Raw genomic sequence first — 27,259 nt, 5'->3', positions numbered from 1 at the left:
CAGATATGTATTTCGACCTCAACAGTAAGGCCGTCTTCAGTGTCTTGTACTTGACTCGACTTGAAGTCGAGTCAAGTACAAGACACTGAAGACGGCCTTACTGTTGAGGTCGAAATACGTATCTGTCAGGATACAATTAAGTGGTGGAATTCAATGGGATTGTTTAAACTCGTCTTATGACAGGCGAAATTTAAAAATAAAAATGGAATCCAAAATGTGCAAATTTCGAATACTTAACGTCTTTTAAATAATGTAAAAATATAGAATTAAGCAATTTTAGGTGGAACGAAGCTCGTCGGTTCTGCTAGTATAGTATATCTTATATATAAAAATGAAATGGTCTGTGTTCGTATCCGCATAACTTGAAAACGGCTGGATGGATTTTTTTCATTTCTTCAGCAGAAACATTCGTTATAGTTTCCGACGGGTTTATATGATATTTCCTAATGCGAAAATTACGAGTAAAGTTGAGCAAACCGTGCATAACTAAAATTGTGATTCCTATGCGAATTTTGCATGGGCTGTTCGGAACGCACATTCTCGCCTACTGTGCAGGACAACGTCTGCCGGGTCAACTAGTTAACAATATATTCCACCTCGTGAGTCTTCATATGTTGAATAATGGACAGCACTGTCCTATCCAGCCGCTGGAGCCACCCCATTCTTACACTACGTTTCACAGTTGAATAATAGATAATACCCTAAAAGTAGGCAATTATTTATGGTTGAAATGTGCTATGTAGGATCGGGAATGATTATAATTTTTTTTATGAGCTTGGAAAGTATTGAAGTTGCAAAAGGAAAGCGGTCCTGTCAGCCACATAAGGGTTAAAACACTACGGTGTTGCTATCACTTTTAATATAATCCATGATTTGCGTAAAAATCCGAATAGAACATTTGTATTTTAACACTTTTTTTTAAATAAATGCCATCGCCGGATATTTTGTTCGTATTTTTGCTAAAATCAAATCACATAGAATTGTGCGTGGTATCTTTTTAGCGTGTGTTCGATATGCTCACAAACACATTCTCTCGCTCTATTCCGAAGTGTGCTGCTGTCAAAGAAAACGAACAGTCCCGATTTTATTTAGTGAAACATAGAGCAAATATTGGATAAATTTGCTCTTTGTGGTAATAATCAAGTGGTGATAAAGTGTAAAAAGTAGTGTACGTACTTAACTTGTCGTGTCAAACGCAATAAAGAGGAGAAACAGGCGATCCAAAAAAGTAAGTAACAGTTTGCTATTCGTGCGCTGCTTTCTTTGGCAATGCAATAATGGCAAGAATTTCGAAGGTGCAAATTTGTTTCGATGATTAACTCATCAAATCTTGCTACTTTTACACAAACAACTTATTCAAATAAAAGCTTAGACTTGAAATTGTGTGATTGAATCAAAATTATGTTCATAAATAGTGTATGTTTGCTGGAAAATGCAAATATTGTTGAGGGTGCCAACAACTGTCGCACCCTGCCAATGCCGTATTCTACCCTATGTCTATGCAGGCAAGATTGCCCACAAATTGATGGTATGTCAAAGCATCTGCAGTTGTGGAAAGGAACTAAAGTTTGCATCACTGGAGCGATCACAAATGTGCAAATATACAAGAAGTGTCATCAGAAGCGATTTTGGTCATCCATTCAATCAAACGACTATCCGTTGCTTTGGCCTGACTCAACAAGCTGCCATTACAGAGGGGATGTAATGAAATGGTATGAACCGAATGATAATGATGTTATTGAAAAACTATTAAGCCACCAAAATGCCCGTCCCAACAAAAAATATTACGCAATTATCAGAGGGAAACTTATGAAATGGTCCAAAATAATCAGAAAACCATCTTATATGGAAAAGTCCGAGAATTCATCCGAAATGCCAATGAATAATGTTTCGATATATTTTTCCTTCAAAGTTTACCAAATTCCCTGTATAATAAAACCTGAACCACCTTTTTATGTACTTTTTCGGCAAAGAAATGTCTAATTTCATGCGGCCAAATACTAAGTGGATCAAGCTTTATCTAGCGCTCATTTTCTGTTACGATTAAAATTAAGCAGAGGAGTAGATTTTGTTGTGAGCGGTACAGTAGAACATTCCGTTGGGAAAGTTGATCATACGTAAAAATACTAAGTTTTCATGAGTTCTGAAGAAAACCATCTAGTTCGAACTGAAATCGATCGAACTGATAATCGAGCGACGATTAAAAAACCATTGACATTTAGGACGAAGAAAAACCAACCCGAGCAAGATCGGGCAGGTTTGTCTAGTAAATTATAAAACAAACACGAACACGATTTTCTGAAAAGAAATATGCGTTTGGTTCAATCTCTTATGCAGATTAAGCATACACAAAAACCTTTTTTCATCTCTAAGCAAGAGAATTCTGGAAGTTCGAAGTATTTTGCTCGAGACGTTCTTACAGCTTCTACATCTTTCTGAATAGCTAGTTGATTCCGTTGATTCGTTTTAGGTACATTTTGAGCGACATTGCTATGAATATGTTTCTTGACGCTGTTTAAGAATACGATTGCCTGCAAGTCTTTCTCAACCATAGTCTAGAGAAACTTTTCTGTGTATTGCTCTCTGTGCCTACAGGAGTATTCATGAAACGATAATTTGTGGCGGTCAGGCATGACGGCAAAAACAACAGAATTCAAATGTAGCTTCTAGCCCTTGTTATCGTAGAACTCGATAACAAAGAAAAGCTTTAAAAATGGTTTATACAAGAATTGGGGCTTGTCTAGGATGTGATTGGGTTTTACAGTGGGCCCTGTTAAACTTCTATAAAAAGCTGCATGTATCCGCAAGTAGGGGCCGTTCAGAAACCACGTGGTCATATATGGGGGGAGGAGGAGTTTGGAAAATGACCACGATAAGCCACATGGAGGGAGGGGGGGGGGTGTTGCTCTCGAATCACGTGGTTTTTTTACACGAAAAGCTTTTGGTGAATAACAATAGCGGTGTAAAAATACAAATCATTAAATCATTAAACGCAAAGCGCATCTTAGGGCCGATGCCCACGTAGCGTCTTTTCAACTCAGCGTTAAAAAGACGTAGGTGTGCATCGAAAATAACCGGTAACGCAGCGTCGGTCGCAACGCCGATGCATATCTGCGTTATTTGACCATCTTAGCCTTAGATCCTATTTCCATAAAAAAAATAAACGAAAAAATAGGTTGCGATTCAGTCTTAATCTCCACCAAAAAAAAATTGGAAAAGAAAAATGGAAACATATTTTAAAAAAAATTCTCCGCGCCGCGCCACCGCCGCAGATGGTTTTAGGCATCACGCCGCCGACACTTTTGCATCAGCGGACTGCAGCTACAATTTAGAAAAATTTTCATACAATCCTGATAAAGTGCTGGCATTCCGAATGATTTTTGAACAATTCTCTCTGAAAAATATTGCATGGAAATTTTGCTACAAATTGTTAATGACAAAAAAAAAACAAAACATCTCCAGTGTAAATTCCGAAAAATGTTCCTTAAAACTCCCGATAAAATTTCCATGTGAATTCTGTCTGAAAATTCAAAGCAATACATATAATTTGGGAAATACATATAATTTTCGGTGGAAAAATTGTTCCTAATTTCATATTTTTTTACATTCTAATGAATTTCTTCGACAAGTTCTTCCGAATCTTCACCAGAAATTCTTCTTCATTTCCAAAGCAGGTTTTCGAACATTTTAAGGAGTACACTTCAAAATGTTCAGTCTTCAGTTAGCCTTGCGAGCAAAGGCGTAGGATTGCTCATCCGGAGATGACGAGTTCAATTCTCGTTCCTGTCTAGGATGTTTTCGGGTGGGAAACATTCTCGACAACCTAGGAACGTCAGGAGGAAAAAGCGTCAGCAGGAAGATCGAGACCGTGAAGAGACGAAGCAATTGTACCGCGCTAATAACACACGAAAGTTCTATGAAAAGTTGAACGGTTCACGTAAGGGCCACGTGCCACAGCCTGATACGTGTAAGGACATAAACGGGAACCTTCTTACGAACGAACGTGAGGTGATCCAAAGGTGGCGGCAGCACTACGAAGACCACCTGAATGGCGATGTGGCAGACGAAGATGGCGGTATGGTGATGGACCTGGGGGAACGCGCGCAGGACATGATTCTACCGGCTCCGGGTCTCCAGGAAATCCAGGAGGAGATTGGCCGGCTGAAGAACAATAAAGCCCTTGGGATTTAAACATGGTGGTGAGGCACTGGCTAGAGCGCTGCGCTGGGTCATTACCAAGATTTGGGAGGAGGAAGTTTTGCCGCAGGAGTGGATGGAAGGTGTTGTGTGTCCCATCTACAAAAAGGGCGATAAGCTGGATTGTAGCAACTACCGCACAATCACATTGCTGAACGCAGGCCTACAAGGTACTCTCCCAAATTGTATGCCGTCGACTAGCACCAATTGCAAGGGAGTTCGTGGGGGAGTACCAGGCGGGTTTTATGGGCGAACTCTCCACACAGACCAGGTGTTCGCCATTCGCCAAGTACTGCAGAAATGCCGCGAATACAACGTGCCCACACATCATCTATTCATCGACTTCAAAGCCGCATATGATACAATCGATCGAGACCAGCTATGGCAGCTAATGCACGAAAACGGATTTCCGGATAATCTGACACGGTTGATCAAAGCGACGATGGATCGGGTGATGTGCGTAGTTCAAGTTTCAGGGGCATTCTCGAGTCCCTTCGAAACCCGCAGAGGGTTACGGCAAGGTGATGGTCTTTCGTGTCTGCTATTCAACATCGCTTTGGAGTGGGTAATACGAAGAGCAGGGATTAACACGAGTGGTACAACTTTCAATAAGTCCGTCCAGATATTTGGTTTCGCCGACGACATAGATATTATGGCACGTAACTTTGAGAAGATGGAGGAAGCCTACATCAGACTGAAGAGGGAAGCCAAGCGGATCGGACTAGTCATCAACACGTCGAAGACGAAGTACATGATAGGAAGAGGTTCAAGAGAAGACAATGTGAACCACCCACCGCGAGTTGGCATCGGTGGTGACAAAATCGAGGTGGTAGAAGAATTTGTGTACTTGGGCTCACTGGTGACTGCCGAAAATGATACCAGCAGAGAAATTCGGAGACGTATAGTGGCTGGAAATCGTGCATACTTTGGACTCCGCAAGACGCTCCGATCGAATAGAGTTCGCCGCCGTACCAAACTGACAATCTACAAAATGCTCATTAGACCGGTAGTCCTCTACGGACACGAGACCTGGACGATGCTCGTGGAGGACCAACGCGCACTCGGAGTTTTCGAAAGGAAAGTGCTGCGTACCATCTATGGTGGGGTGCAGATGGCGGACGGTACGTGGAGGAGGCGAATGAACCACGAGTTGCATCAGCTGCTGGGAGAACCATCCATCGTTCACACCGCGAAAATCGGACGACTGCGGTGGGCCGGGCACGTAGCCAGAATGTCGGACAATAACCCGGTGAAAATGGTTCTCGACAATGATCCGACGGGCACAAGAAGGCGAGGTGCGCAGCGGGCAAGGTGGATCGATCAGGTGGAAGATGACTTGCGGACCCTCCGTAGACTGCGTGGTTGGCGACGTGTAGCCATGGACCGAGCCGAATGGAGAAGACTCTTATATACCGCACAGGCCACTTCGGCCTTAGTCTGAATAAAAAAAAAACAAATAATTTTTTTCATAATAATTGGTGAAACGCCAAACACTGTTCATGGAATAATGCTCAAAGCCATTCCAATGGTAAAATTTCATTTGAATATTGTTCTGCGGTACATTATACTATTCCATGTCCCAATGAACCAACTTGTTTTTCTTCCAGTCGACATTCTTTGACAATTGATTTAGTTTTAACGGATTCAAGTCAGTTGTGAGATTAATTGGTGCTGACTTTCAGCCCAATCAGCTCTACTTTTAATTATCATAGATCATAGAGATGGTAGATCCGCAGGTCCATACTCCAAAAAGTTCTTGGGTGATCAACCAATCTTGTAAATGATTATAAACCACGCGATGGACCAGAATGGGGCTATTTTTATAGCTGTCAAAAGTGAGAAGTCCATCGTTATAAGCCAAACACAATTGATACGTTTGCGTGCGTTTTGACAGTTTCTCCATGGGAAAACTGTCAAAACGCACTCAAACGTATCCATTGTGTTCGGCCCATTACGCTGGTTTATCCACAGGTCTATACTCCAAAGAGTTCTTGGACAACCTACAAACCTTGTAAATGATTGTAAGCCACTCAGCGTGTCTCTGTATACCAGGATAGGGCTGTTTTGCTAGCAGTCACAAGTGAGAAGTCCATCGTTACGTTGGTTAATCCGCAGGTCTGTACTCCAAGGAGTTCTTGGACGACCCACAAACTTTGTAAAAGATTGTAGACGACCCAGCGTGTTTCTATTGATCATAATGGGACCATTCTGTTAGAATTTACAGATGAGAAATCAAGTGTAATGCTGGCTAGTCCGTATATCTCATTCTTCAAGGAGCTTTTGGATCACCTAAACTGCCTATAAGGCTGATCTATCCCATATAGAAACAAGCTCATGCAGATAACGGAACCATATGCTTGAAATGACAGTACATATAACGATAGTAATGATAAATGACTCAACATTTTTCGTGTACTCGAAAAGGTTGAATTTCTTGAAATTGAACACCATTATCGTAAAAGTATTTGGTAGGCGTAGTAGCGGACACTTTCCAGCAAAGCTGGTACCAACTAGGTATATTAAAAAAAAGTTCCCACGTTCGGAAAAATCCGTTATTTCTACCAAAAGTTATCTCCAGGTTAGCCGCAGTAAGCACACGCAAAGTGGGTAATTCATTATTGTAGCTGCTCACTACCAAGTTTGAAAACCTCGACCATGATTTGGTCCTTCCTCGCTTTAATATTTTTCTTAACCTTATTCGGGAATGATAGTTCCACTGTCCTTAGTCCACTTAGAGCTCAAATTTTGACACCTCTATGTTTTGCTAAACTAAACAATTTGATCAAATTTCGTATTTTACTAACAGCATCTAAGACATCGTTCAATTTAGCAATGTATTATTTTTGGCTATACCGCCCTTCTGTCGCAAACAATAGGACAATAATGCATCCAGTCAGCAAGTAGAATATAAATCATTGAAAACAACTCGGGCCATCGAACATCGAACATACTCAGTCTTAATGCACGTTTTATTCGATTTTGGGATCCAGAGTATTGGAAATCGGAATGTTTTGAAACTGCGATATTGTAAAAGTTCCGATAGTCATGGGTGTTCCTACAGTTGCGGTAGTATGGTATACTCAAAACTTACAAATCAATCGCAGCAACCCACACTGTCAAACAGTTGGTATATCCACAGACAAACAGACGTAACAGCTTGAACATATTTCTGAAAAATCCATCAGCCAACTCCTCTACCACCATCTTGCGAGCATGTTACACGAAACAATGTTTCGTATGACATTGTCACCAGAAGGCGCTGGAGTAAAATGTCAAACTCGAAGGATTACGATGCCAGCGCCTCTAGTTGTGAAACGCGCAATCAATCAAATTTAAAATGATCGATGAAGTCATGGTCGATGGTAATTTCTCTAGTGTTACGTCTGTTTGTCTGTGGTATATCTGTCAGTTTCCGAACCGAGCCATAATATCTTTCATAGCCCTTCTAAACTGGTAAATATCATCAAAATACCTTAACATTTTTTCGTCTATGCACCAATAGTTGCGGTAGTGTTCCTATAGTTGCGAGTCTCATTGAAAAACAATGGGATTCGTAACTGTAGGAACGCAAATTAAAAAAAACTGGAACATTGTTCCTGTAATTGGAGTTGTAATTTTAGGCTTGAAAAACGGATTTTCTTCCAACAAAAGCATTTCAATATAAAAATAGAAGCGGAGAGCTTTCGAATGCATATTAAAGGTAGGTGAAATAAGATTCGATATTATTCTGGGAGAATGAATAGTGTTGGAACGTGGTAAGTTCCTCCACTATTGCAACATTTATCCTAGTACATCTTATGATATTTCAACTTCAATCATATAATCTAATGTCGCTGAAAACTTTGGTGTTTTGACTTGAAAGGGTGAGAATACCTACAACATATTTCAAATAGCAATCTAAGCTTCTAAAAATAATACATTTGAATAGAATCCTGAACAGTAAGGACTCATTTCCTTTGCTTGGAAAAGTTCTTAAGGCCGAATTGATTCAACTAAATATAGGAAGCATTCAGAAGCATAAATCACAAGGAAGCACTATCATTTGCACATTTCATAAGACTATTCCATTTAATTCCACCACGTTGTAGTTTTTACACATACGTATTTGAACCTCGACTCGTCTCCATGTGTCTCGTACTTGACTCTATGTTTTTAATTGGATGCATTGCAGCGAGAACAGCATTATTGGTATAGCTTCCTACTAAAATCCACACATCCAATCCATAAATTCCGCCTAATTGACTTTCATAAAGAATACCCAATGTGTTACAGAACCCCAATTTTTATAAAAACGAAAGTAAAAACAAGTATGAATATCTTTAACTTTCGTTTAGGAAGCAAAAATTCGATAATTGCTCAATTCTATATTCTACTATCTTATATCTTATCTCCTATACCTACCTGTTTTATAGGTCTTTGTGTGGTTTTCCTTAAAATTTCTGACTTTGGGAAAAACTCTAAAAGCATAAAACTTTTTCTAGCATTTATTCTACCTATTGCTCGAATTCTGCTCATCTCGGTATCAACTATAGATAGGCCTAATATTGTTAGAACTATGCTTCACCACTGTTGTTTACGCGTTGCCATAGTTACCTGGCATTATTTTGTGCTGCTGTTTTCTTATGACGATCCTCCCTGAGTGTATGTTTCTAGTAACCTACTGCATATCAACGCTTTGGGAATGAATATGAACTAAACAATCTGATCTCTCGTTTGTTGAATTAATGGTTTCTTAACCCTATGCAATCGAAGGCATGCTTAACTTACCATTGTTTGGATAGATCACCATTATTGCGACAGCCACGCTGAATACCAGCATCTGCTTCTGCACCATTTTCAATAGACCACTAGTATATGGCGAATTTGCTTATCATACACAACTCGGCCTTTTCCTCGCCAAGAACCGACAACTATAGATTTGCCTTGATCACACGCACTCAATTTATTTTTGGTTTCACTTTCGTACCACTAAATACTTTCACGAGATTGTGCACTTGTAATTCTTTTTTTGGAAAACCTCGCATTCGATATCGGTCGTATTTTCCGCTTTTTCATGGATATTTCCAATCAGGGACCAATTTTTCAACATGCACTACTACAGCACTAGTTGGTTAGTCAGGCTGGCGGTTCTGTGCCTCAGCAGCTGTCTCATGCTGATTCAGACCAACACGAAATTGAAGCAACGATGACGGACAGTCTTAAGACGTCGGACAGCGCAACAGGTGTTCGGGAGCCCACGTTGTACTACGCGCGAACTGCTACTGCGACTCGTAACGCGACCAACCCGCGACTGTTTTCGGCCGAGCTGCAGCAGCGCCAGTTAAAGTGTTCAAACTGAACCGGCCGAAGCAAAAGCAGCATGGAAGAACGTAATCGCCGCCGCGGTGCGCATTGCTTTGGGTGACCTATTGGTACCGCGGCGGCGCGATTCTGCGGAGTTCTTCGGTAGCCAGAAATGCGATGGACAGCATGCTTAGTTTTGCTTTGCGGGCTACTTGGCGGTAGTGCGAGAGCATCTTCGCCGGAACTCACTGTTCGTACTCGCGAGAGATAAATTTATAGTGGGACAGATATTAAATGGTTTCTCGATGGCTCAATTTGCAACGAAGGAATTCATTTTTATTAGTCGACAATAAATTATAATAATTGACTAATACCTTTCTCTAGAGCAGCAGTTTTCAACCTTTTTGTAAAGTGTTATCCCTTGAGGCCTTGCCATTGCTTGTGGCACCCCCTAGACATTATCGCTTGAAATTCATGCTCAAGATGAATATTTCATATGCTTTTATTTCATCCCTTTAGAAACGAAAATGATACGCGAAACGTACCTGGAAGTACACAAGGAAGAATGCCTATTGGATTTTCATTCATTTTGGATGAATTGTAATCTCAAACGGTAACCAATAATATAATTGTCGAACGATTTTTTAACGTTTACTTGAGTGAAAATATAACTCAAATCTCATATAATAATAACTCACCTGAGTTCCTGGGTTATTCCTTTCATCGCACTCAAAACCACCAACGATTTGAGTATTGCATATTATTTAGATTGTCACAATTGTCATTTTGCCTCCATTATTTTGGTCACGTATTTGCATTTGGTTGTGGTTATTCATAAAAAGGTGGAAAATGGAGCATCGAGGCAGCTATTAGGGTCACATCCGATAACACTCCTCCGACCATGCCTCCCAAACAGTTTGAACGCTATTTTCAAATCGCTATATCTCAGCCGTTAGTGAACCGATTGGAACAATTTTGGGACTCACAAATTTTCCCGTCCATCAAGATTTGTCTGAGATGAGATGTTGCGATCGGACAAAAAATGACCTCTGTGGACCTCCAAACGTCGGAGAAAGTCGTGATTTCCATACAAATTGCGTGGTTGGTGCTCACCAGCTTGATGTTCATGCTGAAACTTACTTGATACTTGATGGGCTACAGCTCTTCGATGAACCTACGCCGAATGGAGTATCCTTCTCCACTGGACTCGATCCTGGGCCAATCGCTTCCAGTCGGCCTGAACATTGAGCGCCCTCAGGTCCTCTTCAACTGCAAAAAGCCATCGTGTACGCGGTCTTCCACGAAGCCTGCGGCCTCTTCCGGGTTCTCTACTAAATATTATCTTCGCTTGACGTCCTTCCGGCATACGAACAACCCACCGTAGTCTGCCGTGTTGTATAAGCTTAATAATATCCAGCCCTTTATACACCTGGTACAATTCGTGATTCATGCGACGCCGCCAGATACCGTTTTCCTGTTTACCGCCGAGTATTGTCCGCAGCACCTTACGCTCAAACACTCCGAGAGCTCTCCGATCAGCCTCCTTTAACGTCCATGTCTCATGATCGTATAAAGCCACCGGAAGAATCAGAGTAGTATACAGCGCGAGTTTTGTTTTCGTTTGCAGACTACGGGACTTAAGCTGGTTACGAAGTCCGTAATAAGCCCTATTTGCAGCTGCAATACGCCTTTTCACCTCGTGGGTAACATTATTATCGCACGTCACTAATGTTCCAAGATACACAAATTCTTCTAATTTTTCACCATCCAGCACCATTTCGCTACCACCACCACTAATGAGCCCACGTTGATTGCCAGCGACCATGTAATTCGTTTTGCTGATATTGATCGTGAGTCGTGAGTCGCTGTCTCCCTCTTAAAATGCACAAAAGCCTCTTCCACGGCACGACGATCAATTCCGGTAATATCGATATCGTCCGCAAATCACAGGAACATATGCGATTTTGTGATAATGGTACCGCTTCTTTGCACACCAGCTCTCCTAATCGCTCTCTCGAGCGCTATATTGAACAGTAGATTCGAGAGTGCATCACCCTGCTTTAATCCATCTAAGGTAACAAATGACGTCGATATTTCATCCGCAACCCTTACACTTGGTTTCGATTCGTCCAACGTTATACGAATCAGCCGTATCAGTTTCGCCGGAAAACCATGTTCAAGCATAATTTGCCATAATTCATTCCGTTTCACTGAATCGTACGCCGCCTTGAAACCAATAAACAGATGATGTGTCTGCAAGTTGTACTCCCGGAATTTATCAAGGATTTGTCTCAGGGTAAACATTTGATCCGTCGTTGATCGGCCCTCACGAAAACCTGCTTGGTATTCGCCGACGAAGGACTCTTCAAGCGGTCTCAATCTGTTGAACAGAATACGGGACATAATTTTGTACGCCGAATTATGGAGGGTTATTCCTCGGTAATTGGCGCACTCCAGTCTGTGCCCTTTCTTAAAGAGAGGGCAAATGAGGCCATCCAACCAGCTAGCAGGCATTTCCTCGTCTTCCCATATTTTCGACATAATATGGTGCAAAACTTCATAAAGCTGCTCACTGCCGTGTTTGAGAAGTTCAGCCGGGAGCTGGTCCTTCCCCGCTGCCTTATTGTTTTTCTGCTCTTTGACAGCTTTTTTAACCTCATCTAGTGTAGGTGACTCCACAGCTTTTCCATCGTCGCTAATATTTATTCTGCTCACCGATGCACCGTCACTTCCTCCATTCAACAAAGTCTCGAAGTGTTGCTTCCACCTGGCAGCCACTTCAGTTTTAGCTGTCAGCAAATTCCCTTGTTGGTCGTTGCACATGACGGGAGATGGCGCTGTCTTTCTCCGCACGCCATTGACAGACTCATAAAACCTCCGCATATCGTTCTGCTCCAATTTTTCCTACGCCTCACTAATAACTTGTTCGTCGTAGTCTTTTTTTTCTTCCTGCGGTGGGTTCGATTTTCGGCTGCTCTTGCTTCCTTGTACCGATCTCTATTCGATCGGGTACCCGACACCAACATCCGGCTTCTGGCAACGTTCTTCTCGTCTGTCACTCTCTGACACTCCACATCGAACCAACCCGTCCTGGGTCGCCTCTGTGCAGTGCCTACCACTTCTCGTGCTGTTGTGCTCACCGCTCCATGGATCGACTCCCATAGATCGTTGATGTTGTCGCTAACGTTGATTGCACTTATCCGTTCGTCGAGCTTCTGGCGGTACTCAGCCGATACTCCTTCCGCCGATAATCGCTGGATATTGTAACGCATCGTTCGCTGTGATCTTTCGTTCGATACAGTTGACAACCGTGATCGAATTTTACTGACAACGAGGTAGTGATCAGAGTCAATGTTCGGACCTCTGAATGTCCGCACATCGATAACATCAGAGAAATGGCGCCCATCCACCAGAACATGGTCTATCTGGTTGCAAGTTTCACCATTTGGGTGTCTCCAGGTGTGCTTTCGGATGTTTTTTGGTGCAAAGTAGGTGCTACTGATGGCCATCCCTCTGGCAGCAGCAAAATTTACTAGCCGTAGGCCGTTGTCATTGGTAGCGGAGTGAAGGCTCTCCCTACCGATTATGGGACGGAAAAAGTCCTCTCTACCGACCTGAGCGTTAGCGTCTCCGATAACAATTTTCACGTCATGCTTTGGGCACTCTCCATAGGCTTTATCAAGACATTCATAAAACGTGTCCTTCACGTCGTCGGATTTATCGTTTGTCGGTGCGTAAACGTTGATTAGGCTGTAATTGAAGAATTTGCCCCGTATCCTCAACACACAGATTCGTTCGCTAATGGGTTTCCACCGCATCACTCGTTTCATCTGCTTGCCCATCACTACGAAACCAAGTCCATGCTCTTTCGCCGCCGCTGTGATAGATGTTATACTTGAATGCAGTGTTGGTCGTGGAGTCCACAGCTCGGAATTCACGTTCTCCGGATCTAGGCCATCGGACTTCTTGAATAGCAGCCACGTTCACTCCAACCTTCTGCAGTTCACGAGCCAGAAGGCTCACTCGTCCAGGTTCATTTAGGGTCCTGATATTCCAGGTACCGAGTTTCCAATCATAGTCCTTATTTCGTTGCCGGGTCGGTTGCCAAAAATAACGTTCTCTTTTTCTTATATCTCCATTTTTCGTGGTATTTGTATCGCTTCTGTAAGTTACCTTACCGGGGTCGCGTTTCCTACATCGCGATGATGGGGCTGCCACCTTAGGTATAGCTGACGCGATACAGCATTTCGTTAATCAGCCGCTGGGTACCAGGCAGACGCTGTTTGAGACGCACCTCCTGGTGAAAAGACGCTTGAGGCGTACCTTCTCACTCTAGCTGATGTCAGAAGGACAACAGTGCCCAGGCTGCACTACCAGCTAAGTACACAACCGTTAGCTGGCGGTCTTTGGTCATCGGACGACCCGTGGAAGCGTGAGATAGGGACTTGTGGGGACCAAAGCTCTGTTGGGCGCTCCTTCCTTAATGTCAACCCACCATTTTGCAGCCCAAAATCAAAGATAGATGAACGGAGCGATAACATAAGTCCATCCTCGCATTTATCACACTGACTTTTATTCATCACAAGCCGATCCGATGAACTTTGTTTCGCCAAAAATTGATTTATTCTCTGATTAGTTGTCGAGCTATGCAAGAACTTATGCTTCATTTGTATGCGAGCTACCCTTTCCAGAAGAAGCAGAGGCTTCGAACCATCACGGAAACATATCTTCCCTTCCAAAACCTCCACATGCCAGATTTGGTCCCATTTGCTTGATTATTTCTCGAATTATGTAGAAATTGGGGTTTCATTTGTATGGTAGCCCCCCTTCCCTAAGGGGGAGGGGTCTCAAACCATCTTAAGAAGCTTCCCCGGCCCCAAAAACCTCTGCATATAAATTTTCACGCATATCGGTTAATTAGTTTCGGAATCTATAAGGTTCAGGCAGACAGAAATTTATTTTTATGTATATAGATATAGATATAAGATATATACTGCCGCTAACCGCAAGTCGAGCACATCTGAAATTTTGGCAATTTTGAGAAATTATCATGTATCACTTTATTTTCACATATACTATGCGTTATGCTATTCAACGCGAGAAGTTTGTTCTAGAAAAATGGAAAAAAATACCCAAAATTGTCCCATATGGAAGAGTAACCGCAAGTTAGTCACATCGAGTAAAAGTATACTCCCTTCGTAAAATGTCATACAAACTGTTCATATTTGTTCAATACATGTGCCCAGAACACCTCTCGAATACAAAAACAAATCATTTCGAAAGAAAAATGCGAAAGAAAATTGTGTACACATTTAAATTTATGTTGTGGCTAACTTGCAACCACAACATAAATTTAAATGTTGAATTTGAAGATGAATGAAGATTGATGGATAGAGGAATATAATACGTTGCACTAAGTACGCTATCCATCGTTTCACTTTTTTTTCACAATATAGCGTGTCGAAATTTGAAACTTGCAAACATATTCTTTCGAATATGTTTTGGATTATGATAATAAAGATTTTTTTAAGGTGATATTTACTTCCCATTTTACTAAGCAATACTATTGTGAAATCATTCTAATTTCTCACCCAGATAATGAGTTGGATTTTAAACTAATTTACTTCAAGGCTTTGATACATTTACGCGTTGTTTGTTACCATTTACCCAATAAAATTAAATGATGAGAATAAGACGTAATCAACCTATTTCCGAATGTTATTCATATGAGTCGCGATGCTATCCTTCAAAATCACAAGCGGGTTGCTCGGTGAGCGCATTTTTGAAATCTGAGAATGATTTTATCAATAGATTCATCAGCTAATAGAATCATTTACAATAAAATTGGTACTATTTGTATTCTCAGCAGGTTCCCAATTAGAGCAAAAACCAACGATAGTCATGCTTAGGGAAGATGCATTAATTACGTAACGCAAAAATTGGACATTTTCAACCCCCCCCTCCCCCTATGTCACACTTTTTATATAAAACGTCTGAAAATTTTGTATGGATGATCACACTTCGTTCAAACCCCCTCCCCCTAAGCGTTACGTGTCCCTTACAGACACTTCCACGTGCCAGAGCATGGGTGGGCCTTGGGACAAAATGACAAGTAGCAGACATGACGTAGCGGGATTCTTAAGAAGCATGAATTACATCCTGCAAGCTACTATCATGAACCACAGAAATTCAAAGCCACTAATTTCAAGAAATGATCATTAACTTTCAGAAATTTATATGGATCGAATTACAAATTACTTAGAAATCTTATGATCGTTCAAGAATGCTCTAAAGTTCCGGGTCTTATTTCGGACAAGATATGTGGAATTAGGGATGATTATGGTTTTACAATGGACTTCTAACAATTTATCTAAACTTGGTAGAATTTATAACTAAGACTTTTTATAAACTTGTTATTAATCATATTAGCAGATTTCAACAATCTTTATTTTCTACAGAAAGTCATATAGAATTTCAAACATTCTTTTGAGAATCCAGAAATATTTTTAAAAGAAACCATTGCGTACTTCCTGGAAATGTTTAATAACCTTAAGGAAAACCATAAAACCATCAAAACATTTAATTTCTTGGAAAGCCTAAACACTCTTGGTTCCTGAGCATCTAGACATTCTTGGATTAAAAATACTTAGAAATTTTCTGGGATTAAAAATCCTTCCGGACTGTCAGGAGACTTTTTGGAAAAGAATACTTTCTTTAAAATTCCGGATACCTTCACGATTATCAGTTTATCCTTAATTTAATTTTGAAATAATCAATTTGAATAAATTTGTTAGTAGTAAAACTTTGTGGAAAAGTTTTTGTTCAAAGGTGTGTAGCATATATGTTTTCCTTCATTTTTAAACGGGAAAAGAAATGCTTTCATAATGTTGCGGAAAGAAATACTTGATATTTTTGATATCGATACTTCATTACCGATTTTATATTATGCCTAACAACGGACTACCATCACGATATCACGAAAATCTGCGATGTGGGCTGTCAAAGCATCCAAGAGTTTCAAAATGTTTAGATTGCTTGCTTCACCATGTTTGTTGTTAGAGCATTATATTTTTTACAAATTGGAGTTTTGCTCGACGGAATGTGACTGACCTGCGGTTACTTTTCTCATTCAGATGAAAAGTAATCGCAAGTCAATCACATACATTCAACACAACAAGCGAGTTTTTCACTTTGTAGCCACTATGCTCCATTAAATATTCAAACAATCTTTGGTGTGTGACGTTTAGAGCTGATCAAAATTACTTATACACAATTTTTGAGGAGAAAAATTACAAAAACTTTGCAAGCAGTTTTCTCATTTGCACGTTTTTCCAGATAAGCTCGACTTGCGGTTAGCGGCAGTATAGATTTTGTTCGGGTTGATTCATGCAGGTGAATATTTAATGCTATGATCACGACATCACGATAAGAAAAAAACGGGTATAATTGAGGGGGTCAAACGCAAAGGGGTGTAAGTGACAAAAAGTTAGTTTTGAGAAAAACGGGTGCAAAGTTTTTTAATATTTTTTCGCTTCATACAAATTGTATGGAAGTTCAAAAAATTACTAGTTCTCTGTGAATTTTTCCATTTTTTATAAACAACATACAAACTATATCAATATATTGCCGCAAAGCTTTAAAACCAAAGCATTTTTTGCTGTAGTTAACTCAGTTTTGACCAAAATGTCACTTACACCCCTCTGCTTCTAACCCCCTCAATTATAAGAGCGTAACTGTATTGACGATTTCTCTCCCCGATTTTATATTTCGTTAATAACTCAACTTTAACTCATATTGATGTGTAATGAGATGATAATCACACTAATGCTACAAACGATTATACGAGTGATTTCATGAGTTCAGCCATTTTTCTCCGTGGTTGTACCATGCACCATTCTCCCCTACTGAGAGTGAGTTCAGTCAGCATTTGCGCGCCGTTCGTATCTTATTTGAGTTCCCTATTTTGTGAACGTCATCGGCAATGCGTGGGCTGACGGACTGCATTGGCCTACTGTAGTAGCTGCGATACGCCATATCTATCCATCTGCTTGCTGCGATCGCGATCGCCCCGCATTCGTACTTGGGCTTGAACGAGAGGTCACGCATGTTTGCGGAAAACCCACTTTCCGATGATCGGGTTTCTCTTCTCTAGCTGCCGTGCCGTGGCGACCGGTGCAACGTTTGTTGCGCTGCAGCCAAATTAGTTCTTTTCCGTCGTCCTAGGACCGTTATGAGTCAACTAATTACTGGCTGATCGGGGATTCCACGGCCAGGGTCAAGAACACGCAAGAAGATGATCACAAGAAAGGATTCGACACACATTATAATTTATAACCATCTTCCTACATGTTTGTATGATTGGATTGGGTTTTTTTTCTTCTCACCTCAACTCCATCGAGCGGGTGACTTAAATGCTTCCGGAAGCAGCGAACCTGGCTTGGATTTTCCTTCAATCCAGAAAGGAAGGTTGATTTGATCTTTCGATGTTTTCAGAACTTACAATGAGATTTTGTCGGAAAACAATTAATCATTCTCAGTCGTTGGGCCCAATCCATACTAATCGCCAGTGTCAAATCGATTAGCTACATATTGACCATCCGCCCAGCATTGAACTCAATTCGCTGAGAATCTTATTCAAGTTCTCTGGCGTCGGAAGAATTCCATTGTTCAACTGTTTGACGCATAGTGGGTTAAAACACTGAGAAATGGATAACAATCATGGTGAATCTCACACCATCTATGGCAATTAGTGCACACATCAAAGCAACCATGTGTCAGTTAATTGGCACAGTTTATGTCTAAGAAACTCTATCAAGTTCCTCTCAAACGTGCAGAAGATTAACGATAGGTAATGGTCTTTTGTGTTAATAAAACTAACTCCATAGGGTTATGAAGTTCAGTGAATGACATCCAATAGGTTATTCGCTTTGTCAACAACTGTAGTGGTTTTGGATGGATCGGATCCTCCAGCCCATATGTGCCTTAGTTTTATTATAATAATGGCTTATACACATCACACGTGCGTTTGTAATATAAGGTAAATGATTCATTTCCCAGTTGTACAAATTTTGTACAGTGTGCAGCGTTTTGAGTATCAAAGATTTGAACTTCATACCTCAGACGGGCGGAACTTTACCTCCACTAACGAACCGGGCGCAGGCCGGCCGCTGGTTGGCTGCGATTCACAAATAACAGATTTTTTTCAATGCTCATCTCCAATTTCATGTTCAAGGTCTTGTTGGGCAGCTTGTTAGCCATCAGCGTGGAAATCGATGCGAAAATTAATGAAGATGCAAATAAATTGTTCGTTGGAGGAACCACATTAGCAGTGACATAAGTTCACTTTTTGTGGGAAACAAGATGTTGTGTAAGGTATTTGTAAAAATTGAATAAGAAAGAATTATATTTTTTGTCCATGAGAATAGTATTCTTCTTGTAACCACCTGTTAAATATACTCATATTACAGAACTGGTGCATATGCATATAGTTTTTATATTAATTAGTGTTTGAAGCTAAGCGGAAGGCCCTTTTTAACACTACTCATGTGTAAGCCTGCGGTAATCGTTATGCTTATTCTGATATGTTAATTCCTGACGGAATCCAAGTTTAAAAGTGCTCGCGTTTTCGGGGGCACACCACTCGATACGGAAGCAACGCACAACTGTCATTTTTATTTTTTCACGCATGCTGCGACGCAGCAAAACTAAATCAACAAAAATGACAGTTGTGCGTTGCTTCCGTATCGAGTGGTGTGCCCCCGAAAACGCGAGCACTTTGAAACTTGGATTCCGTCAGGAGTGACCTTAAACCGAATCAACGAAAAATGAGGTTCTGAAACTATTGGTGGACATATGTTTCTTCGTCGACGGGTTAAAATAACCGATCGATCGACAGTGAAAGAAAAATCCTCTGAGCCTACGTGATCGATTGAGGGCTGCTTGTGGTGCTGTATTATTGGTATTATTGGATCGGTTTGTCTGAAATGAGGAAATGATGATTTTCATTTTTTTCCGTTTACTAGATTCGACCAAAACCCAGTAAATAAGGATGTTTTGCACATTGCTTAATTATAATGGTTATTGGACAGGTTCGTTGGGTTTCAATTCGCTTCAAATAAGTTATTTCAACCCCTTCAACTGTTATTTATTGCGTAGTAGGAATAGTTTTGGAGGTGTTATTGAGAGAAGGAAAAGCTAAGGCAACAATTACCGTCTTTCACCGTTTTATTTTTGATAGCATACCATGAACGATAGACCGTATATCGGTCCGTCAACCAGATCTCCTCTACTTTGGATTTATCCGTGATCCGAGTTGTTGCTTTGAACGAAAACACTGCATGACTTTGCACAAAAATAACGACACCATTCTCTGCTTCAGCAGCTACTGCTATAGACCAGTATTCGAGCTGCATCTCAATGATTAGTGTTCGTGACATGCATTATCTTCTGAGCTGGACAAAAGGAAAATTCGGCCCTTTTACCGTACCTATCTTGTACATAACAATTTTCACAAACACCCGAGTTGCGACATTTGCATCATGGAAAGTTGTCTTAACTTTATATGCTCATAATGAAAAACTTTTGACGTAGGACTACGTATGTTTTTTTCTATACTGGGATACACTTTGCGATTGCGAAAATAGAAAAGCGTTACGAAAGTAGTGAAACTATTTTGAACGTTAATATATCAGCCATTTCTCGATGGATTTTCGATTGTTTTGAAAGAGTCGATGCTTCTAATCCACCAAATAAAATATTGACAAGAGTTTTATGGCAGCTTATACTGAGATTATGTAAAAAGTGAAATATCAATGTAGCTTGTAAATACGAACGGTAGTCCGTTGCGTTGCGTTGTAACGGAGTATTTCGTAGATTGCATACTGATAGCTGGCATGTATATTATTTAACATTCTCACCCTATTTGCTTATGGATTTCCATTTGGGATTTAATGGCAATCCAATAAGGGGTCCAAATGGTAAAGCATGGAAGCTACCATTGCTGGCCACGCCCATCTTCTCCGTTACTAGGGAAGGGAAGGAAATGATGATATGACATCAACTTAACGAGAAGCCAGCGACTCACCGACGCCTTCATAGATGTCAAGGAATTGGATGGTTGGTAGGGTATGTGGTTTGAGAGTATCATTATAAGCAAATGATAGAAAGTTTGTGAAAATACGTTGGGAGTGACTTTGCTAATAAATTTATATAACTCCGTTAGCCTAGATGATGGTTTTCTTTGGATGGGGCGAAGGTATTAGTCTTGCCCTGACTAATTAGCCTAGATTTAAGCGCCTTTGCTCGCTCTCTGAAACGAAAAGAGCAAACATTAATTAAAAACCCCTTTCCCCTTATAATTATCTAATTTTTTTTAGTTTTGATCGATGATTTTATAATATGAGGATGGAAATATGAATTATAAAATAACAATTCATTGATTGCAATTTTGTATAAATATTATTTGGTTGTGAAATAAGACACTTCATAGGTTAATGCGATAACCTTGAATGATCTAAATTATAACATAATTATAAGAGCATCCTTTGTTAAACTTTCAAAACCACCGAAAATCTGTAAAATTATTCGCCGAATAGTACTGCTGTTGAGATTTCGGTGAAATTTCACAAACATATGCACTTTATTTTAAGTGTGTAGCATGTGAATTCAGAGAATAAAATTAGCACGTTGAATTTGAAAAATAAGGCAAATGCAACAAATTGTAAATACAGGGTGTTCAATAAGTTCGAATACAAATGTTTGATCATTGTGTTTGTAAGCCCAATGTACATATTCTGTATAAGTATTGGTGTCAGCTTTAGCGGTATATATACGCTAACGGATGTGTGTGGTGTTGACATTCTGTCACTTGTTGTTTGTTTATTACGCGCGGTGAAAATGGATTGGGGCATTGTAAACAGCATTTTTTGAAGGTCAAAATCATTGCGGTGTACTACAAAACTGAGATTTTGGGGAAGATTGATACCCCCGGTGATAAGACGGAGATCAGCCCTACATGTTCCAATAGGACGATAACCCTTTATACACGGAAAATGGGGACAATTTCATCGACTTTTTGGACAAAACTTTGCGACCTCCCAGCTTCCCGGATTTGAACCCTCTTAACTTTCTTGTTTGGTCCTTTATTATGTTAAAGCTGTACGAATACAAGGTCAGTAACTTGGACCAGTTCAAGACGTAATTTTCAAAATCTGGAACGAAATGCCCATGCAGACCGTGCGTGCCGCTTGCGATGGATTTCAGAAACGTTTGAAGCTCGTGAAGAAGTACAAAATAAAGGTCATTCCAGAAGATATGTTACAAACGTTCCTTATAAACAATACTTTCAATGAAATGTAACCGGGAAAAGAAATAATTTAATTACAAATTTTAAACATTTTTTGAAAGTGTATTCGAACTTATTGAACACCCTGTATACTGCTCAAGCGTGTCTCTGGAACAATAATTATCTTAAGCAGAATTTAAATAAATTTTTATTCAGGTTTTCGATATTCAAAACACAGGTATTTAACAGATTATTTAATCTCTGAATAATCGAGCACTTCTTGAGTTATGACTATAAATAATTATAATCGACTAGTTTGTTCATTAATGCCCGTGTGGAGGTGCTTGTCGACCGTTCCTTTATTATTATTATAGATTTTTGGCACTTCCTCAGCAAGCGTGCTGGGGATTTTCACCTACCCCGGGCAATCAATGCCAATGGGATTGGGCTCTGTGGATCTCATTCGCCGGTTGACTTAGAATCCTATAATAAACGTTTGCACCGGATGTATTAGTTATGGTGGTTCAGGAACTTTCTTACAATACTGCAAGTTCCAAGAACCACTGTCTTTTGGATGCTATGGAGGTTATGAGATAGTTCCAGCTCTCCTAAGGATCTCAGAAGAGATTTCGGTACGATTCCAGTTGTTGAGATAACAACCGGAATTATACGCACGTCCTCCAGGTCTTCAACTCCATCTGCTTCAACTCCTCCGCCAAGTCGGGGTACTTCGTTATCTTGTTGGAGAATGTTGTTTGGACATTATGGTCTAGTGGTACTGTACATACAAGGGCACAGCAAACGTGTTTATCGCTTTCACCTTGTTGTCGGCCGACAAGAAGCTCGTCATAATACCGTTGACACGATGCAAGAACTTTTCCTGCAGTTCCTTCTTGATCAAATTCCCTTCAGTTGCAGGAAACCTAGAAACTTGTACGTTTCGCCTTCAACCATGTTTCGAATCTCTTCCTGTTCGTTGATTCGGAAACTGTCGGCATACACTAGGTGACCCCAGCGTAGATGTATGGAACGACATTTATCGATTCCAAACTCCATCCGGATGTCGTTGTTGAATACCGTTACAAGCCGCTTCAAGTCGTCTATAAAGAAGGTGTGGGTAATGTGTGTCCTCATTTCCCCACTCTTCAAATGATAGCCATAGTTGTGTTGGTTGAGTGCTCTGCTAAGAGGGTTCATGGCAAGGCAAAACAATAGAGGACTAAAGGTATCGCCTTGGAATATGACCCTCCTGATGCTGAGAGTCCTGGAGCGTAACACCTTTTCTCCATCGGTAATGTGTAGGGATGTGCTCCACATCCCCATAGCGTGCTGCATTAGCCTGATGACGTTACCGTCTATCTTATACAACTGCAGTTCCTTAAGAAGGTAAGAGTGAGGTACTGAGTCGTATGCCTTTTTATAGTCGATATACGCCATGCTCAGGTTCCTTTGCTTGTGGGTGGCCTGCCCAACAACGTCCAACTTTTGTTGCTTCACGTTTCAGGCGGGTGTACAGTTCTGCCACCTTTGCAAATGTTCGGCCGACAATATCCATGTCATTCGCGAAACAAATAAATTGACTGGATCTGTTGAAAATCCTACCCCGGCTGTTACACCCGGCTCTCCGCATGACACCTTCTAGCGCAATATTGAACAAAAGGCACGAAAGTCCATAACCTTGTCTTAGCCCCCGGCGCGATTCGAACGAACTGGAGTTTTCGCCCGAAATCTTCACACAGTTTTGCACACCATCCACCGTTGCTTTGATCAGTCTGGTAAGCTTTCCAGGGAAGCTGTTCTCGTCCATAATGTTCCATAGCTCTACGCGGTCTATACTGTCGTATGGCTCCTTGAAATCAACGAACAGGCTTGGGACTTGGTATTTACGGAATTTTTGAAGGATTTACCGTACAGTAAAGATCTGGTCCGTTGTCGAGCGGCCGTCAATGAAGCCCACGAACTCATTCATTAATGGTGACAGACGACGGAAGATGATCTGGGATATCACTTTGTAGGCGGCATTAAGGATGGTGATCGCTCGAAAGTTCTCACACTCCAGCTTGTCGCCTTTCTTGTAGATGGGGCATATAACCCCTTCCTTCCACTCCTCCGGTAGCTGTTCAGTTTCCCAGATTCTGACTATCAGTTTGTGCAGGCAGGTGGCTAGCTTTTCCGGGCCCATCTTGATGAGCTCAGCTCCGATACCAACCTTACCAGCTGCTTTATTGGTCTTTAGCTTTGGTATCCTTAACTTCCCTCAAGGTGGGGGCTGGTTGGCTTCCATCGTCCGTTGAACTGACGTAGTCATCTCCTCCGCTGCCTTGACTTTCACTGCCTGAACTCTCAGCGCCATTCAAATGTTCCTCGTAGTGCTGCTTCCATCTTTTGATCACCACCCGTTCGTCCGTCAAGATGCTCCCATCCTTATCCCTGCCCATTTCGGCTCGCGGCACGAAGCCTTTACGGGATGCGTTGAGCTTCTGATAGAACTTGCATGTTTTTTAGAACGGCACAGCTGTTCCATCTCCTCGCACTCCGCTTCTTCCAGGCGGCGTTTCTTCTCCTGAAAAAGGCGGGTCTGCTGCCTCCGCTTCCGTCTATAACGTTCCACGTTCTGCCGGGTACCATGCTGCAGCGCGACCGCCCACGCTGCGTCCTTCCCAAGCAACCAAAAGTTCAGATTTTACTTAAATTTGTTACTAATCGAACCAATTGGTTCACTTTTGGTTCACATTGAGTTCCAAGCATTTTAACGGAACTTCAAAGTTCACTTTTACGCTTCCACCATACAAAAAATTACTTAAAATGCGAGCTGATTAAGCCAAAACATCCCCTCTTATCCGAACTTTTGGTTGCTTGGGTTCTCCTCCAGAATCTGTCTGCACTCTTCGTAGAACCAATCGTTTCGTCGACTTTGTCCCATATACCCGACGTTGTTCTCCGCTGCGTCGTTAATGGCTGCTTTGACTGTATTCCAGCAGTCATCAAGAGGGGCCCCACCGAGCTCACCCTCTTCCGACAACGCTGCCTCGAGATGCTGCGCGTATGCAGTGGCGACTTCAAGTTGCTTCAGTCGCTCTAGGTCGTACCGCGGCGGTCGTCGGTACCAAACATTGTTGATGACGGATAGTTTTGGGGCGTAGTTTAACCATCACCAGATAGTAGTCAGAGTCGATGTTAGCGCCACGATATGTCCTGACGTCGATAATGTCGGAGAAGTGCCGTCCATCAATCAGAACGTCGATTGGTCGATTGGGCGTGCGCGTCTATCACTCTTACCTTGTGGGCGCGTGCAGCTCCTCAAGGTTCTCCACGGTTTCCAAGTACTGTGGCAAAATATCCTGGTTAAGGATGCTTACTGCACTCATCAACCTATAGGAGTACTGCAACTTTGGTATCCGGTGTCGGGATATGGGGTCTGTCCCACGGAACTGTGTAACTGCTGTGTCTATATGATTGGCTAGTTCGTCCTTCATTTGCTGTCGTTGTAATTCCACTGTTGGTCTGCCGGACATATCCGTCTCCATCCTGGTGCAAACGTAGTAGCAACGGATAACGTATTGATTCATCTCTCTTGTCCACATGATCCGCTGCCGTCGACGGCCCGCTAATGTGAGTGATTGACGTCGATCAACCACAGCAACATCAGCAGATGCAGCATTGCCATGTGAAAATGCCAACGTGAAAATTTTCGCAACTGAAATTTCCCAATATTTCATACTTTCCACTTTACGACACTACTCTGTACTTCACTATTTTCATAAAGTTCCAACGTTTAGGATTCAAGCTTTTTAATATTTAAAATTATGTTTATTATTGATGGAAAATGAAGCAAAAAATTTACAGCGATTCAGTTCAATCAAAGTTAATTGCCTATTTCCGGGGATTAAACCACCCGACTTGGACGTTAATTTACAATGTTATGAAAACTCATATGTGAATATGTACGTTATGTGGAAGTTATTGATTTGGAAAATGTATTGGGTAACCACTTTCCTTCGATGGGACTCGAACCCATGACCCTACAGTACGCTAGACTGCTGCTTTAACCAACTAAGCTACGAAGGACCTCCGTCGGCCTTCGCAACCTAGCGGCTACTGAACGAGCTCGAGATTCCCAAATTGGCCGCATAGTCAAATCACTCTCAATCCATTTCTCAAGCCAATACTTCCACATGTGTATACTGCCGCTAACCGCAAGTCAGACTTATCTGTATATGGACGCCATATCCAGATAAGTCTGACTTCTGGTTAACTGGTAATATCTACAATCCACATTAGAGGAGCGTGAGTATTTAGAATGTCTGGCGGCTCCACACATTCTTCATTAGTAATTGTACTGATCAAGTGAGGTTGTGTAAGCTATTTTCCAGTCGGTCGTCAAGCTCAGACCCGACCGCATTGCGTAGGCAAGAGCACGCAACTCAAGTTCAGTTCAATCAAAGTTAATTGCCTATTTCCGGGTCTGAGCTTGACGACCGATTGGCAAATAGCTTACACAACCTCACTTGATCAGTACAGTTGCTGATGAAGAATGTGTATAGCCGCCAGACATTCTAGATACTCACGCTCCTCTAATGTGAACGTGTACTATACACATGTGGAAGTATTGGCTTGAGAAATGGATTGAGAGTGATTTGACTATGCGGCCAATTTGGGAATCTCGAGCTCGTTCAGTAGCCGCTAGGTTGCGAAGGCCGACGGAGGTCCTTCGTAGCTTAGTTGGTTAAAGCACCAGTCTAGCGTACTGTAGGGTCATGGGTTCGAGTCCCATCGAAGGGAAAGTGATTACCTCCAATACATTTTCCAAATCAATATCTTCCACATAACGTACATATTCACATATGAGTTGACAGCGATGATTTTCAAATCATACTTGTTACACAGCACTCTTCGATTCATTGTAAATACGCTTCGGACTAAAGCACTTTCTTACCCCACAAGAATATCCACAGGGCCACAAGAAAAAAATTGTTTCTTCTATACTAGAGAGCCTTTCAGCCCTTGGCTGAAGGAAATCACCTATTCAAGAAATGGAAAACCAAATCGACCACGTTCTAATCGACGGTAAATTCTTCTCCGACATCACGAACGTCCGCACTTACCGCAGTGCGAATATTGAATCCGACCACTACCTCGTTGCAGTATGCCTGCGCTCAAAACTCTCGACGGTGTACAACGCGCGTCGAAGTTAAACGGCTACAAGACGGTAGACTAGCCCAAGACTACGCGCAGCAGCTGGAAGTGGCACTCCCAACGGAAGAGCAGCTAGGCGCAGCGTCTCTTGAAAATGGCGGGAGAGATATTCGATCCACCATTGGTAGCACCGCAACCGCTGCACTAGGCACGGTGCCCCCAGATCACAGAAACGACTGATATGACGGCGAATATGAGCAGTTAGTGGACGAAATTGCTGCAACACCGCACGAGACACGATATAAACGGGCGCGGAACTGGAAGACTGTGGTTGACCGGGCACGTAGCCAGAATGTCGGA

General features: G+C 41.6%; 1 protein-coding gene and 1 non-coding gene across 2 annotated transcripts in view; both read right to left on the bottom strand.

Annotated features, from left to right (window-relative positions):
- LOC134221946 (CLIP domain-containing serine protease B9) overlaps window positions 1–9,597 on the bottom strand; it is a 37,115-nt gene extending 27,518 nt beyond the window's left edge. Inside the window, exon 1 of the mRNA XM_062701114.1 lies at window positions 8,965–9,597. Within this exon, the coding sequence (XP_062557098.1) occupies window positions 8,965–9,031 (67 nt within the window). The 5' untranslated portion in view covers window positions 9,032–9,597. The remainder of the gene's footprint in view (window positions 1–8,964) is intronic.
- Window positions 9,598–25,756: 16,159 nt separating this feature from the next.
- Trnaa-agc (transfer RNA alanine (anticodon AGC)) lies at window positions 25,757–25,831 on the bottom strand. Its single transcript has one exon. It is a non-coding gene; the product is annotated as a tRNA-Ala (tRNA).
- Window positions 25,832–27,259: the final 1,428 nt, after the last annotated feature.

This window comes from Armigeres subalbatus, chromosome 1 (assembly GCF_024139115.2).
Source record: "Armigeres subalbatus isolate Guangzhou_Male chromosome 1, GZ_Asu_2, whole genome shotgun sequence".
Lineage (NCBI taxonomy): Eukaryota > Metazoa > Arthropoda > Insecta > Diptera > Culicidae > Armigeres > Armigeres subalbatus.
This window is presented reverse-complemented; position numbering and strand designations above follow the sequence as displayed.